This window comes from Oxyura jamaicensis, chromosome 8, assembly GCF_011077185.1.
Source record: "Oxyura jamaicensis isolate SHBP4307 breed ruddy duck chromosome 8, BPBGC_Ojam_1.0, whole genome shotgun sequence".
NCBI lineage: Eukaryota > Metazoa > Chordata > Aves > Anseriformes > Anatidae > Oxyura > Oxyura jamaicensis.
Window position 1 is genome coordinate 22,520,484 of NC_048900.1, and position 13,392 is coordinate 22,533,875.

The 13,392-nt window shown below is 42.6% G+C and overlaps 1 protein-coding gene across 12 annotated transcripts in view; it reads left to right on the forward strand.

The window, feature by feature from the left end:
• MAST2 (microtubule associated serine/threonine kinase 2) overlaps positions 1-13,139 on the forward strand; it is a 189,289-nt gene extending 176,150 nt beyond the window's left edge. For all 12 annotated transcript variants that reach the window (XM_035332500.1, XM_035332501.1, XM_035332502.1 and 9 more), the window contains 7 exons: positions 26-330; positions 2,945-3,160; positions 4,985-5,211; positions 6,728-6,850; positions 7,906-8,042; positions 8,272-8,459; positions 9,090-13,139. In XM_035332500.1, the coding sequence (XP_035188391.1) occupies positions 26-330; positions 2,945-3,160; positions 4,985-5,211; positions 6,728-6,850; positions 7,906-8,042; positions 8,272-8,459; positions 9,090-11,176 (3,283 nt within the window). In that variant the 3' untranslated portion in view covers positions 11,177-13,139. The remainder of the gene's footprint in view (positions 1-25; positions 331-2,944; positions 3,161-4,984; positions 5,212-6,727; positions 6,851-7,905; positions 8,043-8,271; positions 8,460-9,089) is intronic.
• Positions 13,140-13,392: the final 253 nt, after the last annotated feature.

Sequence of the window (13,392 nt, forward strand, 5' to 3'; positions counted from 1 at the left end):
GGCTATGTCTTGTTTTCTCTTTCAGATTGCGTAAGCGCTTGTCCATGTCTGAATCCTCACACACGGAGAGCGATTCCAGTCCACCCTTGACAGTCCGCCGACGCTGCTCAGGGCTTCTCGACATGCCCCGTTTTGCCATCTCCACCGAGGACGAGGGAACTGTGCTCAAAAGGCCGCAGTCAGAGGGGATGCTGCTATCCGCTGTGCAGTCCCGGGAGGGGCTGCCGGTGCCCATTCCAGAACAGCCCGTGGAGCAGGATCTGCAGCTGGAAGGTGATACCGGACCCACTACCCCCTCCACAGCTGTCAGCAGCACCTCGACGCTGGCAGGTATGTGCTCAGCCTCATGATGTCGTGCTCCGCAAGAAAGCTGTGTTAGCTTACAGATAGAAACTGCATAAAACTGGGTTTAGATGTCAGGTGAAGTGGATGTCTGTTGCTAAATAGTTTTTCTAGTATAGTTTTGTGGCTGTGCTTGCTTTTAAAATAGCATCAGTAGTTTAATCTCTTCAAAATTACATCTTTTATTTCAATCTAAAGGTCTTCTCGTGCTTAAAACCCATACGATCCATGTCTACTTAAAAACACTGTGTGCATGTTTTAAGCATTAGTTCAGAGAAGGTCACTGCTGAGGTGGGGCTGGAGAATATGGGTGTTCAGCCATACTAAAAGATACCCACTTCCTATAATTTTATCTGAAAGCTCTAGTTTTGAGTAGAGACTTGAAATTTACTAGAGTGTGTGGTTTGTGTCAAGAACGTGGTACTTGCTATCTCAGCCAAACACACCTCAATTTAGCCAATTACAGTCTTAAAAGTGCATCTTGCATAGGTGTAGTAGAGTGGTGTTAGAAATCAGTGTCTGACTTCTCAGAAGCTGTGTCTTTCCTGGGGTCCTTTTCCAGCACTGGGCTGAGCAGAACTTTTCCTGCAATGGTGCCCTGGGCTGCTGCAGTGCTGGGGAGGCTCCAGCTCGCCTGTTCTGGGTACAGAGTTGGCCAGAGCTGGGAACTGGTGGAAAGTAGTGAGGAGGAAGGATTAGGGGAGAAAGGAAATTTGGGCCAGTGAAGGGAGCAAGGAAGTTGAAATGAAGGCTGGCAAAATTATATTTGGGAAGGGAGGTACAGCTGGGGAAGAGCTAGAGCGTACAATAAGAATAAAGACTAGTGGGGTAAGAAAATAAGAAACCACTTGTTGGGGGAAACCGGGAGTAAGCGGGCAAAGAGGTTGTGGATGGAAAGGAAAGGGGTAATGAGCAAGGAGTCAGAGTGGCAGTGAGACTGGATAAGGACGAGATGAAGGGCACTGGGTAGATGGGATGCTGGATTGTTTGGAGGTGGAAAGAAAGGCCTTAGAGCAAATTTGCCTCCAGACTGTAGCGAAGCCCAAGATTTCCATGTCTCATTATTCCTCTTCTGCAGTCCAGTCTGTGAAATGTACTCCGAAGTTGTCCTGTTCCCCTCCAAGGTTATCCTCCCAAAAGAGGCCCGGTACAGCTGTCACTGCTCCATTAACCCATGTAAAAAGGTGTGGGAATGAAGGAAGTAATTTACCACGGACTTGGATGACATTGGTGCCATAGTGAAACCATGGGACAGAAATCTCTAGATTCTAGAATTCATACTAAAAGCTTAGACATGTGCCAATAAAACTGCAAGAACATTTTCACTGTAAATTTGAGCAACTACAAGTTGAAATATGTAAAAATGAAGCTTCAGTGGGCAGAGTGCTCAGTGAGCTTTATGTATTAGATTTAATACAGTGCGTGGAATTCAGGGGTACCATTGCTTCAGTGTCCCCAACCTGGGAAGTTAAGGTAGAGGCAGAGGGCTCTAGGAAAAGATTTTCATTCATCTTGCTGCCTCAGAGTGCTCCTCTAATGCATATCACAGCTTTTTCATGTGCAGCCTCCGATTCTGGGTTCCTTATTGTCTGGGAGCTTTATTTGAGACTCTGTGGCTGTTAAATGTTGAATTGGCGTCTGGTAATGAAGTCTTTGAGACCGGTGCTCTGAATTTTTATTTTCCTGGTACTTCCTGCTTTACTTAGTATGCAGAGCCGTGGTGCCCACTTAAATAACAATGATCAATGTTTTGTTCTGTCCTCATTGTTCAAAATGTGGCCCTTAGGCTTTATTTATTGCATGCTGCTCAAAATTTGCTTTTGAAGACAGAATGATTAATTTCCCATGTGGACTTGCTGTGATGCTTACCCCTTCAATTTTTGAGCACCTTCTAAATTCTAATTAATGTATTTTCACAGTGCCCCTTTTAAGGTATTGATGGGGAACTGAGGCACAGAGCTTGTGTACACCCCCTACGCCCCAGCATCTGCTAAGGCTTTATGCCCAGGCTGATTCTCAAGATTACTTTGCATTTTATATATAATTATAGAAGGTTAAGTAATTCAAGCCTAAATTGCAATGGTGCACAGAAGGGGGCAAATTAAGGTTGTCTTTCCAACCACGTTTTTGCTTTCTCTGACTTTAGTACCTTAATATTCTCTTAAAGTGGCTTTTTTTATGTGTGACTCCAATAAAAGCTGGCTCCTCTGTTACTGGCAGGTTTTAACTCAAAGATTGACGATTCTTGCTGGTTGTAAAAGTGGAGCACTTTCCATAAACATGTTTACTTGTATGAACAATTCCACTGAAAAGGCTTGCTTGCTTTCAGAACTGCAGCACAGATGCAGTATTCGTGCAACTCTGCTACTGAGCAATGTGATTTCATTAGAAAGCTTTTCCAACAGAATAGAAACTGCTAATTTTCTGTGTTCAGAATAACACCATTTCTGTAAATAAAAATTCAAGCCCTGGGGTTTCTTCTTAGGAAAATTTACTCTTGGACTTCATGTAAACATGACTTTGATTTAATGTATTTTGCCTGTAGGGGAATAGACTGTTAGGAATTCCCTGTGGTTCTAATCTGTTTTAATTTAAACTGTAGCTGGGAGCACTGCAGATTTCTCTGATCCACGCGCTCGCAGTAATAGCAATGAAGGCCCAGACTTTACCACTCCAAAAGCCATCAGCGATTTGGCAGTGCGGCGGGCACGACACAGGTTGCTCTCTGGGGAATCGGGGGAGAAACGTACCTCAAGACCTGTCAATAAAGTGATTAAATCAGCATCCGCTACTGCCTTGTCTCTCATGATTCCCTCAGGTAAGAAATGCCTTGTGTTAGGCATTGTGAGAATCTGCAAGCACTAAACAGAAGATTTGCAGACAGATCCTCCCCCTTTCGCTCTCCTGGAATAATGCCTTAGCTGGCAGGAAGGGACCGATGTAGCTTTTACAGTTGGTGAATGTTTACAGCTCACCAGGATAATAGTATTGCTTTGCCCCGGACAGGAGTATTGTGTGTGGTCAGACTGCAGCTTCTGTAAGTGGCAGCTTTCTGTGAGTTGTTCTGTTTAAATTGGCTCCTGGAGCATAAGCTGCTCTCTAGACAATGGTGCAGCAAGGAGGTATATCGACACAGAACATTTTTTAACCCTTAAGATGCTGCTTTTATTTTATTTTGTTTTATTTTATTTATTTTTACACCTACTGCCTACTGTGTTGTTAGGGAACTGTTTGTGTCTGGTGCATCTGTGCACCAGAAAGTTTCAGTAACTCAAATAACTTGGTTGAGACTGAGAGTTCAAGAATTCAGTAGGTAAATAGCTAACAAAGGAAGTTCCGGCAGAACATCTTACATTGCTGGGCAGCTCTGTCTCTATGTAGAGCCATACCCTGATGATTCCTAATGCCAGGTGGCTAACTTCTAATGAACAGTCCAGCCGGGCAGAGCTATGATGGATCGGTTTGGCAGGAGGCTCTCCCTGCGAGGACTTTGTCCCTCTTTCCAGAGGATAAGGCCTTGCTGTATTTCCAGGGCTGTTCCCATTCCTGCCTAGATTGGAGCAGGAAATTGTATCTGGGCCGTGGGTACCGACCCAGCAGAACCTGCTGGCAGAGCAATACCTGTCTGCCCATCTCAGCTGGGGAGCTGGAGGCCCATATGGAGATGCTTCTTGGCACCGTCATGGTGATGCACGTTTAATTTCTTCTGCCTTTCCTGTTGGTTGCTTTTCGAACCACAAAACACCCTCATGAAAATCTCTAAAATGTGTATTTAATCACCCAGCAAAGGTTCTTCCAGAGCTGTTCTCATCTTCCAGGTAAATATGTGCTGGGTAATTCAGCAGGTGTTTCTTAGGGGATTACCTTTTACAGCTGCATTTAATATTCCTACTGTTTGGGATTATTTTACTGATGTTGACCAGCTTCACTTTAAAATGAGAGTTCTGTATTTGCTTTGTATTTTTAGAAGCAGATGTTGTTACACTTGTGAGCAGAGTCAGGTATTTTAGCCAGTAGCCCAGCTGATTCACAGACTCAAAAGTGAGAATTTAGCTCTTCAGCTCTTGCTTTGGGAAACACACTCTAAAATGCACTTGTGATGTTGTTCTCCAGTACCAAAGTTCCTGCAGTGGCTGCTTTTTAGTATTAAGTATTTTTTGCCCCTCTGAATTTAAAACACTACTAAAATTATCTACATATAGCTGTCTGACTGATAACTGATTTTTCTTTTAAAAATACTGTTTTTGATTGATCACAACACCACTATGTAACTTGTACCAAGATCTAGAAGCTATCTGATCTTCTGGAGGTGGTAATAGATCATAACGTTGAAATGGAGTATTCTTGGCTTGTGCCTAGAATAAATACCTGTGATGGGCTATAAATCCCTGAAACAGGAGAAATAAACAGTGTGAACCAACTCTAATTCTAGGCCACCAATGTACATGTTACCAAATGTGCTTTTGTTTTTTGTTTTCTGAATCATGAATTAGTTGAAGCTGCAGGACGAGCTCTGCTCTGGTGAAGACCAGCTTTAAGAGCATTGGGCAGGATGGTTTCCTAGCTGTTCTCTAACAAGAATTTTTCTCTCTTTTGAGGCCTGGTTTCCTAATTTTTGCTCACCTTTGTGTCATCACTGTAGATCACCACACGTGTTCCCCATTGGCTAGTCCAATGTCACCTCATTCTCTATCCTCAAACCCATCTTCGAGGGACTCCTCACCCAGCCGTGACTTTTCTCCTGCTATCGCAAACCTGAAACCACCAATCATCATCCATCGGGCTGGAAAGAAATACGGTTTCACTCTCCGTGCCATTCGCGTCTATATGGGTGACAGTGATATCTACACTGTGCATCACATGGTCTGGGTATGTCTCCACTTTTCTAAACAGAGTACCCCTTGGGTCCAGAAATGCATTTAGCTGGGACTGTGGGATTTAGCTTTATATAAATTGTAATATAAATATATAAATTTGCCACCCTGTTTTCTCTCTCCTTCTTTGGACCCAAAGTTATATTTTTTTTTTGGGGGGGGGAAGGGGGTGGAGGAAGCCCTTTAAAAATAAACAGTAACAGCACTTTGTGTTTTAACTATAGCAATTTTCAAGCCCATCACAGAACCACAGCAACCTTCCTTCTTTCTTTCTTCCCTGCTTACATGAATCCACTCCTTCCACCTGTAACGCATACTTTAAAGCATGTTTCTGTGTACATACCGTCTTTCTCTATATTGGGGTTGTTGTGTGAGAGCAAGTTATAGCGAATTTGTTTGGACCAGTGCTAGTGATTGTAGCCTGCTTTGGATCAGTTCATTCTGCTGGGATTTTCCAAGCAGTTGCTTGGAATTGATTACAAGCCTGAAAGCATCACTGCTACTATGGTGTCTGCCTAGGGATTTAGCTGTTGGCTTAGTTGTGTGCTGTGCTAAAAGGTCTGCTTTCCATGCCTGTATCTATTCCTTCCCTTTAGTGCTGGTACTTGATCTCCGTGTTCCTTTTTTTCTTAACATGTGTGACTTCTAGGAATGATCCATTCCCTGAAGCAGGGTAATTTGAATTGTGTAGTTAGAGAGAACAGAGAGTAAAGATGGTTTATTCTTTCCTTATACCTGTGTGTTCATTAGACAATTTGGACTTCATATGTTTTGGTCGTAATTTAATGCTCATTCTTACTTAGAAAAATAATCTGAAGCTGCATTTTTCCCTTGCACTTCTCTGCTGTCCTTGAAAAATGCTGAATTTACCAAGATACTGCTTGGTATTTTTTTCTGGTTAGAGGGAGAATTGCAGAGTTCTCGAGCGTGAATGTCACCTCACCGTAAAGGAGGTTGTCTTTCTGAACAGCAATGGGAAAAGATCTGACATTGGATAGGCCAATAAATGATGGAAAGTAGAAAAAGAAACTCTGTTTGGGATTAGATGCAGCACAGGCAACCTAAATACATGGCACAGTCTAATTTAAGTCTGTTGGCCTTTCTGGATACCAGCATCTACGTGGTAGGATGTTGCAGTTGGGATGGCGAAGAAATTGAAAAAGATTAAAGTCTTGCCTGGAAATCAAGAGCATCTAGTTAACATACCCGAGTGCTGAAAAATTTTGGAAGAGTATTAAGTCTCTGGCTTTGGGAGGAGCTGGTCTCTCAATCAGCTTAACCGTCATGGCTGTCTGCCTTGGATCAGGAGAAGACTGTCAGGAGCTGAGGGAGGAGTGGAAGAGTGCAGATATTTGTGCTTGGCTGTGCCAGTCAGTGGTTCCTTTCGCCCTATTTTGAAGCAGCTGATGCTGGCTGCATCGAGAGATGAGCTGGATTGGCTTTGTGTCTGATCTGGCCAGCTATCTCGTACATTCCTCTTCTCAAATCTGTCATCCCCTTCTCATTGGCAGCACGTGGAGGAAGGCGGTCCAGCGAATGAAGCAGGTCTGCGTGAAGGGGATCTGATAACCCATGTCAACGGGGAGCCGGTCAACGGGCTGGTGCACACCGAAGTGGTGGAACTAATTCTGAAGGTAGGGACTCGGCACTGTTAGATATTGGAAAATAGGTAATACGCATACTATGAGACAGCTTGTTTAAAACGTTGCAGATATCTAATTGGCACTGTCTGAAATACAAGTATGTACGCAGCACCTGGCCTTTGTTTTGCCAAAACTCATTGCTGTAGCTTGATTCCTAAATCTCCAGAATTGTCTGCATGTAATTTAAGCTGAACTCAGATACTCTGTTTGAGAAATAAGGGCTTGTCAGATACATTTTATCAGTATTAGAGACAAAGATTAATAAGATTCAAGTATACCTTTACTCAAACAACGCTTTAGGAAAAAATACCTTAAAAAATCCAAATTACTTTTATTTTTTGCCTTTAGGCTGTGCTAATGTTATTATCTCTTAATACTGCTTTCTCAAGGATTATTCCCAGTGGTATTTAAAAGCAGCTTTGTAATGGTTGGTCTTAAAATTATCCAGTTAAATGACTTGCATTTTGGTACCTCCTTCTGAGCTGAATCCATTTATGGAAATAAAACCCAAAGTTTTGGACTGTTCCAATGGACAGAAATCGTTGGGACTGCAAACAAAGGAGCAATCAGGATTTTTTTTAATTTATTTTATATATATATATTAAGATGAGTGAGACGAGCTATGCTGTGTGTTGCAGATTCATCATGATAGATGCCTGATATGCTCACACCTGCCATCATTCAGAGCAAAGGGAATAGGATTGGTGACAGAATATCACTTTGTTCAGGCTTCCAAGTATTACGAGTATTAAACTGAGGCATTTGGGATCTCAATGGGAGAGGTCAGATGCTGTGTTCTCTGTGCTCTGGGAAGCTTTACCTACCAGCTGGGATCTGATCTAATCATTTGTGAAAGCCTGACTAAAGAGAGCTCTCTCTCAGCAATTCCTTAATAAATGATAGGTGGAAATGCAAAGAGGGAAATGGAGTTTGACAAAGGATTACAAAATGGCAGTCAGTAATAAACTAGCAGCCTACCTGCTTAGCCTGCAGATTTGCTTCAAAAAGCCATGTCTTCAGCGGTGTCTGTGTCTTGTTTCTGACAGAGTGGAAATAAAGTGTCTATCTCCACTACGCCATTTGAGAACACATCCATAAAAGTTGGACCAGCTCGAAAGGCCAGCTACAAATCTAAGATGGCTCGTAGGAACAAGAAGAGCAAAACTAAGGATGGTCAGGAAAGGTTTGTTTTGTTGTTTCTCTGTGAAAATTAAGTAGTAACCAGGATAATGTGAGAGATCTTGTCAAAGCGATTTGCAGATAATGTATGTATCAGCAGGCACATACTGTATTTTTTCTTTTCTTTTTGTTTTCATTTTTTATTTAATTGTGTCATAAAATTGACTGAAATATGCCAATAAAGGTAAATAAATCATTTGGGCTTCTGAACAACTTTTAATACTTTTCCACAGTAAGAAGAAGAGTTCTTTGTTGAGGAAGATCACTAAACAGGCATCACTGCTTCACACCAGCCGTAGTTTATCTTCGCTGAACCGCTCTCTGTCTTCTGGAGAAAGTGTGCCTGGCTCTCCGACCCACAACCTGTCTCCTCGGTCACCTACACAGAGTTACAGATCCACTCCAGAGTCTGTACACTCAGGTAAAAACAAAACAAAACAAAACAACAAGCAAACAGAAAAACTTGGGAAAGATTTTTGCATTCATAAATGCAGGTAGTAGATCTGTTTTTGGAGTAAAATGGCAGCTATGATGTTGATTACCTTAAGGATGGATGTATTCTCATTCATTTATTCATTTAAAAATGAAGATCCATACATCCTTTTAAGAATGCAATTACTGAACAGTAGCACCCTTTCACTTTGATGCAAAAGTACATTGTAAGTTGCAGCCATTTGAGACATTTTCTTTATTGGTTCAGAGAAAAGGAATCAAAACAGCGTGGAAAAGTCATATTTGAAAATTGAATTAGCTGACAGTAGAGATTTGCCTCACAAGAAAAGCACTGGAACACATGGCTTATTTACTTTTTGTTGTTGTTTTTGCAAAGAAACACTCTGATAGCAGAATGTTTCTTACTGTATTCTGGTGTTGTGACAATGGTGTGATTTCTCAATCAGAAGCCATGGAATATTATCTCATAATATTACTGCAATGCTTTATGATAGCACAGCATTTTGTCTTGCCTTTGCATGTCTTATTTTCAGTAACTTGTTTTAATGATCACGTGTGTAATAATCTTCATGGTATTTTTTTTTTCATCTCTTCTAAGTTGGTGGCAATTCTTCCCAGAGCAGCTCTCCCAGTTCCAGTGTTCCCAATTCTCCTGCCAGCTCTGGACACATCCGACCCAGCTCTCTTCATGGACTAGCACCAAAGCTTCAAAGACAGTATCGATCTCCAAGGCGCAAGTCTGCAGGAAATATTCCTCTGTCACCACTAGCTCACACTCCATCACCAACCCCACAGTCCACATCACCGCAACGCTCCCCCTCTCCTTTACCGGGACACTCAGTTGGCAGCTCCAGTATTATTCAGTCTTTCCCAGTAAAACTACACTCCTCTCCACCACTGGTGAGACAAATTTCTCGCCCCAAAAGTGCTGAGCCCCCTAGGTCTCCTTTGCTAAAGAGAGTACAGTCGGCTGAGAAACTAGCTGCCTCTCTGTCCTCTTCTGAGAAGAAGCTGGCTTCCTCACGTAAGCATAGCTTGGATATCTCTCACTCTGAATTTAAGAAGGAGATGCTACAGAGGGACCCAAGTCTACAGAGTTTACAAGAATCTGTGAATGAAACAACAGGTGGCAAACTTGGGCTAGCGGAAAAAGGAATGTTGCAGAAGCCAGGTTCCAGGAAGTTGGGTGCAATTCGACAAGACAGGGTGGAGAGGAGAGAGTCTCTGCAAAAGCAGGAGGCCATCAGAGAGGTAGATTCTTCTGAAGATGAGACAGATGATGGTTCAGAGGATAGTCAGGATGGAAGAAGAATGGACAAGCCTCCTGACAGTGGAGACCAAGGCTCAGATTCTTTTAATGAAGATAGTAAGTTTTCCTCTAAGCTGGAAAGCAAAGATAGTATTGAAGATGATGCCTTTCTACCCGAAGATCCAAAAGGTACAGAAGATTTGCAGAAGGGAAATGATCAACAAGCCAAGACTGGTTCAGAACCGTTGCAAGTTGGTGTGCATCCTTCCTCATCAGAGGTCCTCGCAAGAACTTCTCTAGAAAACTTAGTTGATTCAGAAAAGCCATTCCTAAGATCAGGAACAACTACAAAGGAACATAAATTGGCGGAAAACAAAACCTTCCAGTGTTTAGGTCCAAAAGACAAGTCATCTGAAACAATCAGAGATCACAGGGGAACTACTAGTACTCAAAAACCAACAGATTGCACAGAAAGTATACCGTGCCCATCTATCAAACTCCCTGAACTTGAAAAAAGGGACTCTTTGGGGGCCTCATGTGGTAAACTCGACCTGAAAGACACCCCTCTAACAGAAATCAGTCAGAAAAAACAAGATTCAAAACCTCTGCTAGCACTTTCTTCTTGTTGCACAGCAAGTGTGAGCACTCCTCGCTTGGTGAGCCCTGTGGATCGCAGTGAGAAGGATCACAAGGGCACAATTCAGCCCATAGAACAGCACAGCACCTTATCTCTGTGTCCTGCAAGTGTGAGTGAAACATCCCCAAAAAGTCCCAGCACTGAAAAGCGACCCGGCTCGTCCCAGGCAGAGAGTGCTTCAACGGCAAGCCGAACGAGCCAGGGCGGCCCAGCAGGTACTGTGTCCTCCACACTGCTCGTCCCCAGTGCTATCGAAAGAGCACTCTCCATGTCTCAGTTAATGCCACTAGCTCAGAGCGTCTTGGGCCCTTTGAAGCTCAGCATGCCTGGTTCTGGAGAGGTGGAAAAGAAAACGGATTTCCCCCATTTGGGTGCCTCCTGTAAAGAAGAGAGAGATTTGAAGCAAAAAAGGCAGGAAACTTCACAAACAGGAGCGTGTCAAGAGAAAGCCAAACTAACTAGCACAGACAGTCTGACCACGAGGAGTGGATCCTGCACAGAGTCATTAAACTTAGCAAAACCTTGGGAGGCAACATGTCCTGTGGCGGCAAAAAAAGAGGCAACTTTTTGCAGTGCTAAAGCATCTGAAGTACTGGGAGGTAGCTGCAAAATCACTCCATCGAAGGAGCTGTTGCATGCTCTTGGACAGCCACCTCCGAGAGCCTCTCCTCTGCCAGATGGCAGCACGAGGCCCTGTAAAGAAGGGACTCTCACACAAGCAAAAAGCAAAGAGGTTGGAAGTCAGTTAAAAATACCAGACTTTCCCCTGTCACATGATGGTACTGTAAAGAAAACATAGCAGCATCCCTGGTACACACGGACTGGAGCATTCTGCATTCGGAATAGAGACTGCATGTTTGAATTTTGTAATATACACTAATATAAAATAGAACTTGTGTACATCTATTTTTGGGAGGGTTTTTTTCATACTGTTTTTTGTGTTTTTTCATCCTTGCTATTCTATTTTTGTACACAGTAATGCTTGCTGTTTGAGGTCTCTTTAGAACAGGGTATCTTTAAAACAGGGCTTAGGAAACAGTTTGCTGATTTTTCCCTTCCTGACCTTTTGTTTTGCCTGAGTTTAGGGTTGGTTGTGCTCTTCCTTCCAATTCTGCATTTATTTAAGATCCCCAAAATTCTCAACAGAAAAAAAGGCAGCTTACTTCAAAATCTCTGGTTTTCAAACTTCTTTCAATGTCTTTGAAATTCACAGGTCTTGAATATTGTCTTTGAATTTACAAATTTACTCTGGTTTTCTTTGGCAAGGAGAAGAAAGTACTCTCTGGTCCACAAAAATGAATCTTCAGTGCGAGTAAGGCTTCTTCATCACTGTGTGCACTCAGTCCTGCACACATCCTTAGAGGACGTGAAAGCAAGGGATTTGGACGGAGGGGTTGGACAGAGAGATATCCCTGTCTTCTCTTTAAACCAAGTATAAGTGTTTTTGTTTGTTTGTTTTCCCAATCAGAAATCTCTAAGCTGTTTTTTTGGGGGGAGGGATTGTTTTTATTTATCCTGTATAGGACACGTGGCAAATTCTCCTTCTGTTTTTAAAAATTTAATGATGTTTTATCTTCCTTGGTCTGACTTCAATTTGTAACTTGCCTCAGAATAAATGACCCCAGGAAAGGGGCGCCTTGTAGGTGGATTTTAAAGTAGAGAAATTTGTAGTCACGTGTTCTCTAGTATGTCTTGGGTAAAGATATCTCAACGATAAATGACCTTTGGAGACTTTTCCTTCTCTTGGTGAGTCTAAATAGGTAGGGATTTTAAGGTGTTCCTTAACATTTCTGAACTGGGGCTTGGGAAACTCACTGAGTTTTCCAAATCTGCCCATTTTAATAACAACCAAATAGAAAACTATGAAGAGTTCTGACTCCTTGAGTTCTGTGGACAAGCTGCAAGCAGACTTCAAAACACATGTGATATTTTAAGATTTCAGCTGTGATAGCTAGATCATTTCCACTGCAGAGGTCACTTGGTTCCATTAAAAACTACTCTCAGCTCTTAGGTTTAGACATTGCTTTGTTCTAGGTGTGACCGACTCCGGGTACCAGTGCTCTTTGCTGAGGATTAGATACCAATACACCAATAACTGTGACTGGTGATCCCTGTAGCACTGTAAGCCATTTCTTCATCCAGTTAAAGGTTACTGTCAGTGAACACTCCCGTCATTTGTCCCAGATTGTGCGCAGCTCTTATTCTAGTCTTGTCTGAGTATATCCCCCTGCGGATCACCCGCGCTATCTAGTGTCCTGCTCACCGGCTTTCTCTGTTAGAAGCAGAATGACTGTGCAACAGTATTTCAAGCTAAAACCTGCATCCGTTGGTCTGTTTCATTCTACTGCTGCCTTTTTCATTGTCTTGGCCTTTTCTGAACTTGAAGTTTTGATTCACTGTCCCTAAATGTAAATATGTTTTTATATAGGAATGTATTTTCTTCATCTCTTTCAACCTGATTTCAGCTTATTCCACAAGTCACAGAAGTCTCTGTAATCTTGCCCTGATTCTTTCTGTATAACCATTTTTCCCCCATCATATATGTGATTTTTGGCTGCTTGGATTTCATTTCTTCATTTCTGGACCAATTTTGGTTTGGTTTGAGCTTTTTTTTTTTTTTTTTTTTTTTAAACATTTTTAAATGAGTTTTTACTCTGTGTGTCTGTGTGAACATGTATGGTGTTGTTAATACACTAGCCAAAGCCTCAAAGCTCCCAGATAACACCTGAATAAATATTGCTGTGACGGTATTGAGAGCAGGGCCTCGCTGTACTGTCTCTTTGCTCTTTCCAGCTGGAATTCGTAGGCTCCCTGCGTGCACTCAGCGATTACAAACCCCATTTCCACCGCCCTGTCAGGGGCCTGGGTGCCTCCAGCCTCGCAAAGCCCTCGTGTTGATGAGAGCACTCTGTGGTGACTTGGAGCGGTAGCAAATAAGGAACAGACTTGGCAGGATGCGGTGCTTGATCTGGCTAGTTCTCTCCCTACTGAAATCTCCTAAAAATTGCTGAGAAG